Consider the following 15425-nt stretch of genomic DNA (forward strand, 5'->3'; position numbering starts at 1 on the left):
TAACGACAACCTCCGCTGCTGCCGCGTTCCATGACACGCTATCCCCTCTCCCTCGCTCCATGTTACCCCTGCTCGTCTTTTGACCCGTATTATTTATCTGCATTTTCATACCAAATTATTTTTGTTTTCTTATCAATCAATTATTTTATTTTGTTTACATAGCACAAAAAATCTGCTAGGTACTTTATTTTCCTCATTATAAAAAAAGGCTTATAATCACATGGTTTTTAATTTTAAAGAAATTACTCCTATCTGCCTCAGATCTTTATTTGCCTCCCAAAATTGTAGAATTACCAGAAATAATCAAGTACTGTTTTGAGAGCATAATATTGAAAATGAAAGCATAGTACTCCTCCGGTCCTAATTATAAGACCCAATTGACTTATTTGAGGAGATTAAGGAAGTAAGTTAAGTTGGTTATTTATAATAAATAAATGTTGTCATTCCTAAAATATCCTTGCTAATTAAGTATATTGGCTAAAACTATTATTATTAGAAGGATTATCTTGGAAAAAAAAATGCATAAATATAAGAGACAAAATGGATTGGGTCTTATAATTAGGACCAAATAAAAAGTCAAATTGGGTCTTATAATAAGGACCGGAGGAGTATTTGGTACTTAGTGTTATTGGATTAGGATTGAACATTATTTTGAACGTTGAGCATCTCATCTTAACAAGTTCCTGAGTTGCTCTTCCTGAATCATGAAGGGTTTACAGATAAATAAAAACACTCCATATATTTTTCTCCCTCCAGTTCTTATTACAATAAATGTTAGCATCTCTTATAACAGCAAAAATTATCACGCAGGTATTTATACCTTCTCTCAATTTTTATTTTAATATATGTGTGTTTTTTCTTAGTTAAATTTCTTAGCTTTTCTTAACGCTAATTCTTGTACAGGGACCAACAGTGCTGATAAAGCAAAATTAGAGGGACTTTTCGTAATATAACATGTTTTGTTTAAAATATTATGGGAATAAAGTTAACACTAATAAATAAAAATAAAATTATATATTGATATAAAATTTTTCTCTCACCTTTATAAATAGAACAAACACACCTTCCTGTAAATAGAATCAGAGAAGTAACATGCAACCAATGGCACAGGCACTCTCGGTACATACTTATTTCTAGGAAAATTTCTAACTTCAGAATAAGTTTTTTTAAAAAAAATTATATATGCACAACAGACTAATATTTATCTAAAATCACACAAGTCACAATACTAAAAGCACAATGTGATGAGTACATCCAGAAGCAGGGCTCTGCCTCCGCACATTCTAATGCTTCCCCACCGGTTCCCCCGATGCGGGGACAAAACTGAAGCAACGCGCCACTCCACGCGCCACCTCATAAACCCCCCCGTCCCATCCGACGTCACTTCGTCTCAGGTACGCGAATGCGTGACACTAGTAACACACAGGGTTTCAGGGGTCCATCATTGGCGTTTGCCTCAGCCTTCAGCGCGTGGGCTATACATTTTCTTTTCTCTTTCCTCCTTTTTCTTATTCGTCTCCAGCTCAACCCCCTGCTGCACCCACATCTCAGTACAACTGTATTCGTACTGTACACTTCTTAAGTGAAAGTTTTCACCTCTTTGGTTACTCACACCTTCACGAATCACTCGGCAACTAGTGAAAATGAAAATTACTGTGCATTTTAACCCGTAACCGGATATACCCGGTGGAGGGTGAGATTTCCCTGAGACAAGGTTGGTGAGCTTCTGATATCAGAGAAGGGCAAAAAGTATATGAATACAAGTCCCTGCTTGTCTATCTCTCTGCCCATATTCAAAATCCTTTCTCTCTTCTCATATTGCTTCTTATCCTTAATTATCCCATACTCTAGAGGGGAAAAGTTGGGTCTTTTTTTTGGGAGGGAGAAATGGATTTTGAGGATCAAGAAGAGCAGGAAGAAGAGATGGGTATGGAGTCGCTGGGGATATCTCCCAGAGTGAAAATGCCGACCTCCGCCGGTGCAGGAGAAGCTATGGTGTTTCCTCAACCCACGAGGACTTATCATAACAATAACAGCAAGGGAAGGTATAGAGAGTGCTTGAAGAACCACGCGGTGAGTCTCGGGGGACACGCGCTTGACGGATGTGGGGAGTTTATGCCGGCCGGAGCCGAAGGCACACTCGACGCTCTCAAATGTGCAGCCTGTAACTGCCACCGTAATTTCCACCGCAAAGAGACCGAAACATTTTTGTTAACCCCCCATTACCACCACCAGCAGCCACCGCAGTTCGCGGCAGCTTATTATCGAGCGCCGGCGGGGTACTTACACGTGGCGGGGCAGCATAGGGGAGGGCCGGGGACGCTGGCGTTGCCGTCTACGTCGGGAGGAGGTGGCGGGACACAGAGCACGAGAGACGAGCAGGACGACGACGCTTCGAACCCAAGCGGAGGAGGAGGGTCGTCGAAGAAGAGGTTCAGGACGAAGTTCACGCAGGAACAGAAGGATAAAATGCTGGAACTTGCAGAGAGATTGGGATGGCGGATTCAGAAGCAAGACGAAGAGTTGGTCCAGCAATTCTGTAACGAAGTCGGAGTGAAGCGTCAGGTTCTTAAGGTTTGGATGCACAACAACAAGCACACTGTGGGTAAGAAGCCCTAGAATATTCTCAATTATATATGTTCGATCTCCATCGGTGTCTTGGCCAGAAGTTAGAAGTTGCAGACTGTGTGAGAATTAAGTCTACTATCTTAGGGTTTCATTCTTCTTCAACTCATTTCTTGTTGGGGAAAACCAAGGATTCCACTTTAATCTTTTGGTTGTGTGTTAGTGTTTGAATTAAACATGAAGTATTTACGTACATCTTCCCTGCTGGGATCATGAGAGTAGGTATTACTTGGTGAACTAAATTAATTCCATTTCCATCATTCGCCAAAAACGGTTCTTTAACTTGATGACCAGTTTTAATTTACAAAAATTAATGGTTCAAGGGTAAGGAGGGTGTATGAATAAATATATAATGTTATATATTGGAGTAGCAAATTTGGAGGAAGTATGATATTATGAGGAAGGAGATGAAGGCTTGGTTTTTAAGAGAATTTAATGATGAGGGAATGAAGCTAAAAATAGAGGATCTTGAATTAGTTTAGTTAATTTGTCGATACTATCAGTTTTAGAAATCACATGGCTGGCTGTGTTATTATGAGCTGCATTTTCCGTTCTACATGCGTTTCCATGCAGCACCTTTCTCTTGTCTTTGGATCTTTCTCACTTCTTTTCCTTCTGCTACTTCCACCCCCGCCAACTGAATTTCGTTTAGCAGCTATGTGTATATATATATAGTCTTCGTCCTTTTGAATGCTTTTGACTCCTCATGCATTCTAATCACTCTTCACAGCCTTTATTTTCTCCCTACATTCTTCTCCTGATTTGTTTAGATCCTTCTCTAGCTATTATATATACTTTATTTCTCAACCTCTCTCTCTCTCTTCAATCTAGATTATGTTAAAAAGATTTTTATTAATGACTTCTTAATTACTATATGTACATTTTTAACTGCTGCGAGGCGACCAGTTAAAATATATGATCACTGAATGGTATATATATATATATATAGTTTTCGCTTAATTATAAATGCAGTTTTTCTCCACAAAAAGCATTTCGTAACTTTTTTTGAGTTTCCATTTGAAACTATCATGTTGATTGTTGATTGATGGAGTCCCCTCGTCATAGGATTTAAAAGGGATTGTTCTAGAGATTTCATTTTACTGTCGACTTATATAAATTTGGATAACTTTTAATATTTTTCCTGTATATTTATATATACACAGATAGAGAGAGAGAAGGGAAATATAAAATCCAAATTATTCACTTAAAAAAAATCCAATTAAGATGGTCTATAAAATGGACAAGAAGTCTGATCTGATATTAAATTTTCCTCCTTGTTCTCCAATTATCGGAGTCAGAATGGATGTGTGTATTTATGATGGGTAGCATAAATATCTATATACAGAAGCGTGTGCGTTCAATATATGTAATTTTTCTCAGAATCTTTACATAGGATTCGCAGAATAATCTCTGCGCTGTCTGGAAAAACATGGATCGAATTTTTGCATTTCAGAATTCGGGTTGATGATGAATTAACGACGAATTCAGCGGCTATAAATAATGTCTGTGTGTATATATATAACTATATAATAACTGGCAAAGTAGGTAACTTTAGGGGCAGCTTTAATGTTGCATGCTTGGGATGTTTGATGATTATTAGTCTGAGGACAAACATGGAGTAATATGCATGCTTCAGTTCTGCTGTGGTCCACTTTGTTAAATGTATACTAAAGTATTTTTTATAGACCTTTGCATTAACTTACACGAGTTCTTTTTATTATTATTTTAATAAATAGACAATATGAAAATAGTTTAATCAATTATATAAATGTGAGTGCAATTTATAAGGAGGTTATTTTAGTGGTGCATATTTTGAGTTTAGAAGAGAAGATAATGCTTCTTTTTTTTCAATTTGAAAATTTGTGGGGAAAAGAGTTTGTCGTATATCATCTGAAATACTCTATATTTTTGCAAAGTTTAGACTCATCCCCCACTAGAAAACCTTGAAAATAACAAAAAATGGAATGATAATCCATATATATAAGATCGATTTTGCCCCCACCAAAAAATCAAAGCTTTTGACTTTTTTTTTTTTTTAAAATTTTCTGTTTCAAAGAACAAACTGGAGGTATATTTACTTGTAAAATTTAACTGTGTTGTTGTTAGAGATTTATATAATGAAACGTAAAAACATGAGCATCAATTTGTGTTAATCGTTTAGTTTCACAAGTTTCACATTTGACGATGACACTTTTAATTTCAGTTCCTTTTGTCGACTTGTATGCTTCAAACCCCTCTTTTGTTTGTGGGTCATTTCATCCACTCTTTGCAAATTCAGTACTCACCACTTCTTCTGCCTTTCTCCCTCCAACAAATATATATATATACTCTAAACCCTCCGATCTTATTTCTTCTCCATTCATAATATTATTTATACATACATGTTCACTGTCTCCAGATTAATTCCGTAAGGTTAAAATACATACAAAGACTTAGTTGCTCTTATGTTATGATCATGTTCCGTTTGCAGATAATAATGTCAGACTCAAGACAGTTGGTTTCCGTTGATGCTTAGCTCAATCAATAATACCATGTGAAAAGGGGGGGGAAAAATTAATGGGCATGTACATATGATTCTGTAATATATGAGGTACAAGAAAAAGTGGGTGGGGGTGGGGGCCTAACAAGATTCGTTTAGATTATAAGCTTATTGCAGAGAGCAAACTTGAGAATCTGGAAGGGGGGGAAAAGGGGGGAGAAAAAGTTTCCAAGGAACCTGGCTTTTTGTCTAATATATGTCACCTTTACCTTTGTGTCCCTTTTGGCTTCAAGAGAATGGCTGTTTGGCAGCTGGCCATAGGAATTGACCTTCAGAATCTGCTTATACGTATATCCCTACCCTACTGCCTCCCAATATCCAAACAAATCATCAACTCCAGCTTTGAAAAAACTATTCCTTCCTCTTGGCATGCCACTGCCCCACAAAGTCACACCCTTTGTCCAATCTCTGTTTCTCGTTACATCAGCTTCCAAACATACACTTGCAACTTTTTGCTCTCAATAGATGTCTGGTTGGGCTTCCTCGGCTCCCTGTCATAGGCCAAGAAAATACGAGTATTTGCCGATTAGCTTGAGGCAATTTGGCAGACAAAACATGAACGTGTGGTGTAGGGTTGTTGTCCAAGGTTGAACCTGTAGCTAGCTGTGGTGATGCATAATGCTCCATCACTATCACATTATAACTTGTTTCTTGGTAGGTGGACAGTAATCTGGCATATGAGATACTATCATCCCTAATTAAACATCACTAAGTGTGTTTCATTTTCATCCACCTAGCTGGCCCTCCTCCTTCCTTAGAATCTTAAACATCAACAAGTATGCCAGGTAACATTAATGAATATATCGCTGAAAACTAGGATTGTGTAAATAGTGCCCAGGATTCGTTTCCTTTGCTATTTTGTGTGGTTGTACCTCTAGAAATGTCGCACCTTATGTGTTTAAAATTCTAATGACTTCTTTTATTGAAAGAAAAAAAAGAAAGAGGGATCTGTGAAGACAATTTTTGTTCAGGTATTTAATATTTCGTATAACATAAAAGATTTGGAATAGCAGTGGGTCACTTCAACCCATGCGTGTTTATGTTGGATTTCGGGCCGAGTACTGGGAACTGGGCCGGCTTGTAGCATTATAAACCCAATCCAAATTTTTGGGCTGTTGTGCATAGGTGCCCTTTTATTAGAAACAATTTTATTCGAGACACTGTAAAGCACTAAATATAAGTATCTCTTTTTTTTTTGGTAACAAGGTATCTCTTTTAATAATGATTTGAACTTTAGTTCGTCACGTTATGAAGGACCAGACGTTTCCGTTAAACCCAACTCTTATTAGGAGCCCAATCCCAGTTCATTCCCCGCTTGCTTTTCTTTTTTTAAACAGTTTATCAACTTCAGTAATTGCCCGGTCAAAAAAGGAAGAACCTCAGTAATTTGTTTATTGGCCAACGGAAGAACCTAGGCAACTGAGACTCGAGAGAGGTTAGTCGTGAATTTGGCTGGTGATCGAAGGGTCATAATTCCTGGTCCTGTGGGGGGTATTCAGTGCAGTGTGGTATGATGTTCAAATAAAAGATTAAGAAGGGTCATAAGTCCCTACTCCCAGATTTCTCCCCGAAGCGACAAGAGCCCATGAGTGTCTGGGTTAGATGGGCCTGCTCGTAGAGTTTTGGGCCCAATCCATTTCTCAACACCCAACGTCAGCTCCTTAAGTAAAGGTAAGGAACCAAAGAGTATGGAGCGTTTAGATGAACAGGTAGAAGTTGATAATCAAAGGTTATGAGTTCAATCTTTTGGGAACACAACAACAACGTAAATGGTAGGATCACCACCTATATAGGTCCTAACATGACTCGATCCGAATTAATCTCGTTTGTCAATTTGGAAGAAAATATGTTTTTTAAAGCATTTTTTAGGCGTGGCAAACACTCCTGAAATTCATTCAAATCATTATTAAAAAGAGTAACTTTATTTAGTACTCCGCAATGCTTCATATTAATTTACTCCAATAGTCTTGCTATTGCAAGCCAAGAAGAAAAAAGAGTAAAGGTAAGCAGAGGGGTTGGTGACTTGGTGTGTGGGCATATTATACGAACTCAAATCATGCGCAGGCCTGCTGCCTCGTCAACCCTTCTCGGCTTCTCCTGTTTCATCATCTCTTTTCTTTTGTCTTCACTTTGCGCCCCACTCCCACCTTCTGGCCACAGTCAACGCCACTTCGCATTTCCCAATTTCAACTCTACCTCAGGTCCTTATTATAAGACTCCGTTTGACTTTTTATTTGGTCAATTATAGACTAGTCCATTTTAAGCTCTCATATTTCGTCTTTTGTTTTCCAAGATAATCCTTCTATAATGATATTTCTAACTAATCATTTAATTAGCAGGATTTTTGTCTCTCTATATACCTTCATCAACTTTAATTTGAAGATAAGTTCTAAATAAATAATTCTAATCACTATACATTTTCATATTAAATAATACTAATTATTAGAGCAGGACAACACTTATTTATTACAAATAACTATCTTAACTTACTTCTTAATCTCCTCAAATAAGTCAACTGGGTCTTATAATTAGGACCGGAGTAGTATTTGAAATTCATGCGTTGTCTTAGAAATTAAAGCGCCTGTGGTTCTTTTAAGCTCATGTTTTTTACTTTTTACTACTTTTAACAAACATGACAAAATATATTTAAATATTAATTTCCACATTTTTATCTATTTTAATTTAATTTTTAAATAATTAAAATCAATACTCATGTACATTCATTCATCGTGACATATACCCTCATATAAGAATTTCTTAAATGCCAGAAAAATTAAATTTTGCCACACTAGACAATTCTAGAGCCTAGCCTAGCCAGAGTATTCGCTATGATTCCCGTGACACATGTGAAAAGGATCTACTTCATATGTGTTGCTGATTTAATCTTTGATTGGTGCATATGAGGTCTCAACTGTTGCCAGGCAGATTTTGGGAGCACTTTTTAATTCGACTTTAATTATTTAAAAGTTAAATCTTCATTTCATTAAATGTGAATGTGAACTTCGTCCTTTCACAGAGATACACACGTACATAATCATTATTAACATTGGATGACACTAATCTTATCATATGGTGTCACGCTGAATAATTCGCCTAAAGGCTTATAACTTTACAAGGGACATGCGAATCTAGTATGGGAATATTCTGTTCCGGAACTTTTCCTTTTTTTCCTTCTTTTTTTTTGTTTTTTTAAGAAGAAAATCATGAATAGGTGCCAATTAGAAAGAAAGTCTCACCAGTTTAAGAAAATGCTCTCAGTCTCATGAGATTTAGTCGTAATAAATAATTTCTTCCCTAGACAATGATACAAACGCCCTCGGATGAAGTTTACCTTCTTTAATTGGTGCTGAGCGCGACATTTATGATAACAAATATTTTCTTTTAAACACATCTTTTTTATTGACACATTACTATTTTAATATTTACAAGTCAATCTTTAAGATTTGCAACTTAAACTCCGCATGTTTACAAATCAGAAATTAAAACTTTAACATTTACAAGTTAATATTTTAGACTGACGAATGAATCCATATATTTACATTTTTTTACAATTGAATTTATATAATATATACGGGATTGACTTATAAATGCTCAAATATTTTTTTAAAAGAGATTTGCTTGTAAATTAAAGTGTTTGACTTGTAAACATTCCCACTTAGAATTTTAGCTCACAACTCCTGCCACTTAAGAGGGTGTGAGTGCCACTGAGTTTTTTTCCCATGGGTTGTGTCCCAAAAATAAACCAAGTAACAAATAGTATCTTTAGAAAATATCATCACAAATAATCAGTAATCATCACATTATGAAAATATCATATAATATACTATTCTCTTATAATGATTAAATTGAATGTATCTTTGCAGAGATATTTTAAACAGATGATTATTTGATATATGATTCTTGTTTCTATCGAGTATCGATTGTCAGACAATCAATGAAAAACACTCACAAAAAACTGAGGATCGAAATTGAGGCAATGAGAAGCAGAACCTGTTTTGTACTTTTCCAGTTTCTTCTTCATAAAAATGTCACAAGAAGGTCGCCCAAAAGCAAATTGTCACAAGAAAGAAACTTTAAATTAAAAATTAAATATAAATAAGAACGGCATATTTAAAAGTTCCTTTTTTTCAACTTCCTTTCCTAGGATTTAGGAAAGGTTCTTAATTTTTTTAAAATTTTTTTCTTAATTTTAATGAAACGCCGGACGTCAGAAAAAACTCCAAACTGTGTTTTCCGCAAAACAAAGGACTCCTGATTTGAAAGATTGTTTGCGATTTATAGTATCTTGCTGAATTTGCCAGTTTGTGACAGCAATAACAACTTCGCATGATCAAACTGTGTTTCCTTGTTTCAATCAGACTTACCGTGGTACATATTCAACAGAAAATTGTTCATGCCTGCGCCAACTCACATTCCTACGCAGAATAGTATTACCTAATATAGGAGTTGCAATTCTTTCAAACAAAGGATCCTCGGTTTTATAAGTCAGAACCACTCTCCAACCCCCGCTTGCGTGTTACCTTTCCTCGTTTTCTCCGATCCCTCTCATTCCTTCCCTCGATTTTTGCATACATCTCTTCAGCTCTGAATCACTCCTCTGAGATCTCCATTCACTGAAATCTCTTCTCTTTTGATGGGTACTATCTCGCACGTGATCACCCCCAAACTCACTCTTCCTTCCCCACCTAACTTCTAGCCGCTTTCATGGAGGCCTGCTCTTCCCCCAGTCCAATGGTCGAGTCCCCACATTGAAACTCGCCAGGGTACCAAGGAAAGTTCGTGTCTCTTCAGAGCTCAAGAGTCAGAGCACCAGTACTATCTCCGACTCATCCATTGATTTCAGTGATCCTGATTGGAAAGCCAAGTTCCAGAAGGACTTCGAGGCCCGTTTCCGACTTCCTCATATTACAGATGTCTTCCCAGATGATCTTCCTATTCCCTCCACGTTTTGTCTCAAGATGAGGTTAATTGCTTGTTCTGGTCTTGTACTTTTTCCTATCTCTGAGGGAGGCTTAATAGGCACGCATTGTGGAATCTGTGGTCTGAATTGCTTGTGTTTTGTGTCACAGAACTCCCATAACTGGAGATTTTCCTGGCAATTATCCTTCTGATGAAGAGTGGCATGGATACATTAATAACAATGACAGAGTGCTTCTTAAGGTATATTTGCGTTCATCTTTGATGTTATTTGACATTCAGAGCGTTGGGTAGAGGCAGTTGATTGGCTGTTAATACTGTTTTGTTGTTGTCCGCCGATGTCTCTTGTGTCCCGGGTTGTCTTCTTTTTTACTGTTCAACTTTTTAAATTTTTTCATTCGTGATTCTTGAGCTTTCATTTTGTTTTAATTTCACTCTAAATCAAAGTACTTCCTTTTGCTGGGTCATGTTTTACTCCACTCCTATGTTCTTTGAAAATCTGTCAGCCTTTGTAAGAAAGCTTATATGTATTCATTCATTTAGCGATCAGTATTGATATTGTAAGGAAAAAGCTTATTGGCATTTTCTTGCTTCGGCATGTGAGTTGCTGATATCTATGAAATTTTATTGAGATGCAACGACTGGGTAAAAGATGGGGGTTTGATTCTCCTTTTGCTTTGATCTTTCAGACAATATACTATTCGTCACCTACATCTGCTGGTGCTGTGTGCATTGATCCTGGCTGTTCATGGGTAGAACAATGGTAAAATCTTTGCTTCCCCAATTTAATACTGGGTTATGGCAACTGCTAATACGTTAGGTGTTTTTATCATTTAATGAAATGAGAGAGGTTGAACGGGTATTATTGTCTCAGAAGATGGGTAATAAGAACACATTATACTAAATTGATTATGAAAAATATTCATATCTCACTAAAATCAAGAGGAAATTTTGGTCATTGAGAAGTCATTTGCCCTGTTGTAGGAAGTTACGGCAGCACAATATCTTGATGATTTTATTCTGTAGGTAATGCATGCCAATTCCAATTATGTATTCATGTATGGGTCGTAATTTAACCTGCCATTTTTTTCGGAAGTTTTGGCCTAGTAATGTACATTCTTCCCCGATCTCTGAATTTTGCATTATTATCAATGCAAGGATATCTAGTTTCAATCAAATATGCTTTTAGCAATATTTCTGTTATCAATGTGTTCAGCAAGTGGTTTCTGTCTTGAAGGAGGCAAGGCATAAATTAAATATGACAGTATCACAGTTAATAGATTCCATATTGGTATTCATAGCAGCAGAGAAAAATAACAGGTTTTCTTTGACAGAACACAATTCTGAAACACCATTTGTTCATGCTTAGCAAACAAATTAGGGCCTTAACCTATTAGCAGATGTGTGGGATGTAGACTTTGAACATCGTAATGGTTGCATCGCTTCTCTTCTCAGTCAGAACAGAAAGAAAGAGATACTAGTGAATTCTCATACAAGCAGTGGTTACTATTTTATTTTGTTCTGGTTTACCGTATTTGAGGTTCATCGTGCAATTCTGTGTTTCAATGCCTTTTAAATCTGCTTGAAGTGAACAATGTTATTTTTTGAGATTATCACCTGGTAAAATGTTCTAATATCTTTTTAGGGTTCATCGAGCTGGGCCTCGTGAAAAAATTTACTTTCAACCAGAAGATGTCAAGGCTGCGATTGTAACCTGTGGAGGGCTCTGCCCTGGTCTTAATGATGTCATCAGACAGGTGAGTTTTCTATTGATGCTTTGCACAAAGATTTAACATTTTTACCTTGTGTGAAAAGAAAATTTTGGCAAGAAATCTTGAATTTAATGCTGCACACCACTATTGCAATAAATTCTATTTTATTGACTGTATTCTCATAAACGTGAGATATCATCCTGAGCAGCAAAGTGATTACCGCCTTAGCTAATGCCTTAGTCATCACCTGAAATGTATTCTTTGACCTTGTATAGCTGCTTTACAATCTCTATAAATGCTGCCACCTAATATATTTAGCAGTTAGCTTAATACATGTATATTATTCTGTAGTTCATACTCAAGGATCTTCCCACTTTGGCTTCTGTGGTAACCTTGTTCTCATTATCATGGTCTGTTGAAGTTTCTTACGGTTCTCTTCTATATTGAATGTGCTGCAGATTGTAATCACGCTAGAAATCTATGGTGTGACAAAAATTGTGGGGATTCCTTTTGGTTATCGTGGATTTTCTGACCAAGAATTGACAGAAGTTCCGGTAAATTCAGGCTATTTCCTTGCTGACGTTGGTTCAATAACTAATTTGCATAAACATGAGCCTCAATTGTAACGCTAAGGAAAAAACAAGTTCCTTTTCATGACTTTTTTTCTGTTACATTCTCAGCTGTCCAGGAAGGTGGTTCAGAATATTCATCTTTCTGGTGGAAGTTTGTTAGGAGTTTCCCGAGGAGGACCAAGTGTAAATGAAATAGTGGATAGTTTGGAGGTGGTTAACTGATCCATCGGTCCATGAATTAAACTTTATGGCATGTTTCCTCTGGACGGTGTTATCTGATTTATGTATTATTGACTTCAGGAAAGGGGGATCAACATGCTTTTTGTGTTGGGTGGAAATGGTACACATGCTGGTGCCAATGCAATTCACAATGAGGTTAGTAATCCTTAGCCCTGTATTTACCAATTGCATTTGATATGGATAATTTTGTGCTATGATGGACTTTCTGAGGTGGCCTGAACTTGGAAACATACTACATTGGATATTCACAGAAATGTTGGATTCTCAATTTCTTTTGACTCACTCTTTTCTTTTAAAAACTGAAAAATTAAACTACATAGTAATAATGTCTGTAAAAAGTTTCATTAATGAGTGATGTTGAAGGTCTTCATATATATTTTAAAACTGTTCAAAGTTTGAGCAGCAAATCTATGATCATGCCCTCTTCCACTGGATTTTTATAGCTTGCCTGTGATGAATCTCAATCTTTGTTCTTTCAGTGCCGCAAAAGGCGGCTTAGGGTAGCAGTAGTTGGAGTGCCTAAAACCATCGACAATGATATTCTACTGATGGACAAAACTTTTGGCTTTGATACGGCTGTTGAAGAAGCACAAAGAGCAATAAATTCTGCATACATTGAGGTAAATTTATCGCTCTGAATGATGTTGGCTCTATCCACTATTGGTTTCAAGTTGGTGCGTGTTGAAATATTTTCCATCTCTTGCCTCTTCTCAATCAGGCACATAGTGCATATCATGGAATTGGGGTTGTGAAATTGATGGGTCGTAGCAGTGGCTTTATAGCGATGCATGCGTCTCTAGCTAGCGGACAGATTGACATATGCCTGATTCCTGAGGTATGTAATTATAATAACAGAAATAATTGATGGGTTTTCTGTTTTCCTTGTCATTACTATAGTTCACCACAAGTTACTGGGTGTGGTTCTAGGTTCCGTTCAAGTTACATGGACCACATGGAGTCTTAAATCATCTCAAGTACCTCTTAGAAAAAAAAGGATCAGCTGTACTGTGTGTAGCAGAGGGAGCTGGACAGGTGATTTTTAGTCTTACGTTGAGCTAAAGGAAACGGATACAGAAATGATTATTATTTTTAACTGATACTGAAATTTTATTTGTTGATTATTAAACTAGAGGTAGACACTTAAACTTTCTAAGATTTATTCTTGATGCAGGATTTACTTCAAAAGATTAATGCAACTGATGCATCGGGTAATGCTGTCCTTGGAGACATTGGTGTACACATTCAACAAGAGGTTTGTGATTGCATGACTTGAAACTCGGTGATAGAAGATATGCATTGTGGAAAATAGCTCTCTGCTCTAAGCATGATAATTTTTGCCAACATAAAAAAACATCTTGCAAGCACATCTTGTTTTACAGCCTGGATTCTTTGAGTTATGCTAAATTGCTTAATTATACTTATTTTTCGTTTTCTACATCCTAAGTTGTATGCTTTGATCAAAATGCGCTGCAAACACGTGTGGTAGAACTCCTTAGCCACTAAGATTTCCATTGAAATTAGTAAAATTTGACTGTGTGTCTGTCTTTTAGATGCTATCGAGGATGGCGATTTCCCCTATTCACAAGGAACCTTGATAGGTGGCCCCAAGCAGGGATTCGGGGATAGATTACCCCGCCAAGAATAGGGGGATGGGGAAGAGAACCATACTCTTCACCCTGTGCGGTCCCATTTATGTTAAAATTAATATATGCTTGATTTATTCCATTGAATATAAATATATATGTGGTATTTGTATATTTATGATGTATAATGATAAACTTACATATGCGTTTCTTTTTAAGGATGCATCTAAGTTGAGATTGTATTTCGAGTAACTGTAATTGTTTTTTGCTGCTTAGTGGGAATAGATAGATGTTATAGTTTACAATATATTTTCCGAAAAAAAGAACATTTATACTTAGAGTTTCTATATTTCAGACCAAAAATATTTCAAGGACATTGGTGTTCATGCTGATGTGAAATATATTGATCCAACGTACATGATCCGCGCATGTAGAGCAAACGCATCAGATGGAATTCTATGCACTGTACTTGGGCAAAATGCTGTAAGTCTATCTTATGTTTCGATGGGGAATAATGGAACGGGAGGGAATGTTCCATTGAAATATTACAGGGTTTGGGAATTCGAGAACAGAGGATAGTGAAATATTGAATATTGTAACATCGAAACATGAACACATGGGCGTATTGCTGTATATCTGATATTTGATTGATGGTTTTTGCAGGTTCATGGTGCTTTTGCTGGATTCAGTGGCATAACAGTAGGCATTTGTAACACTCACTATGCTTACCTTCCCATACCAGAAGTAATATCTCATCCTAGGTTGGTGGATCCCAACAGTCGAATGTGGCATCGTTGCTTAACATCAACCGGCCAACCCGACTTCATTTGATGATCTATGATTTTTAGTTTATTCAAGAGCCTTGAAATTCAGGCTTCCAAAGACTATATGGTAGGAAGATAGGTTCAAAACACTTCTGGCCGACCTGTTCCAACATACCCATCTGGAAATAATACCGAGGATGATATTTCCTCTTTGAAAACTGGAAAAATTTTTCCTGTATAGCATGGCAGTTTCTTAGTCCTGCAAATTGCATACCCAATAAAATTCTGAGAGGAAATGTCAAAGATTTTGTGATTGATTTTTCATTGATTTGTAACATTTGTTGTAACTTATTGAGGGCCAAAAGGCCAGTTCAATAGAAGTACTCAGAGTAAAGCAGATGATCTGTTTGTATTCGTAATCAGTCAGGGCCTCTGATGTTGGATTGTCCGCTCCTATTTATATTTGAGATAAA

At 36.7% G+C, this 15425-nt stretch overlaps 2 protein-coding genes across 2 annotated transcripts; both read left to right on the forward strand.

Moving 5' to 3' along the window:
• The first annotated feature begins 1887 nt into the window (after positions 1-1887).
• LOC114739961 (zinc-finger homeodomain protein 2-like) lies at positions 1888-2815 on the forward strand. The gene has a single exon (XM_028928064.1). The coding sequence runs from the start codon at positions 1888-1890 to the stop codon at positions 2617-2619; it is 732 nt and encodes a 243-aa protein (XP_028783897.1). The 3' UTR covers positions 2620-2815.
• Positions 2816-9834: 7019 nt separating this feature from the next.
• Positions 9835-15371, forward strand: LOC114739964 (ATP-dependent 6-phosphofructokinase 5, chloroplastic; the record flags this gene model as incomplete). Its single annotated transcript, XM_028928066.1, has 13 exons — positions 9835-10127; positions 10234-10324; positions 10771-10844; positions 11727-11838; positions 12252-12347; positions 12474-12575; positions 12666-12740; positions 13085-13225; positions 13324-13440; positions 13533-13637; positions 13777-13861; positions 14544-14671; positions 14852-15371. Coding segments are annotated over 13 exons (1587 nt in total), but the record flags the coding sequence as incomplete, so codon positions are not given.
• Between the last annotated feature and the right edge of the window lie 54 nt (positions 15372-15425).

The sequence above is a fragment of the Neltuma alba genome, unplaced genomic scaffold (assembly GCF_004799145.2).
Source record: "Neltuma alba isolate B1F8T4 unplaced genomic scaffold, ASM479914v2 tig00002996_pilon, whole genome shotgun sequence".
Classification (NCBI taxonomy): Eukaryota; Viridiplantae; Streptophyta; class Magnoliopsida; order Fabales; family Fabaceae; genus Neltuma; species Neltuma alba.

Excerpts from the sequence above, each read along its gene's own strand:
- LOC114739961 (XM_028928064.1), top strand. The coding sequence starts at position 1,888 with ATGGATTTTGAGGATCAAGAAGAGCAGGAAGAAGAGATGGGTATGGAG.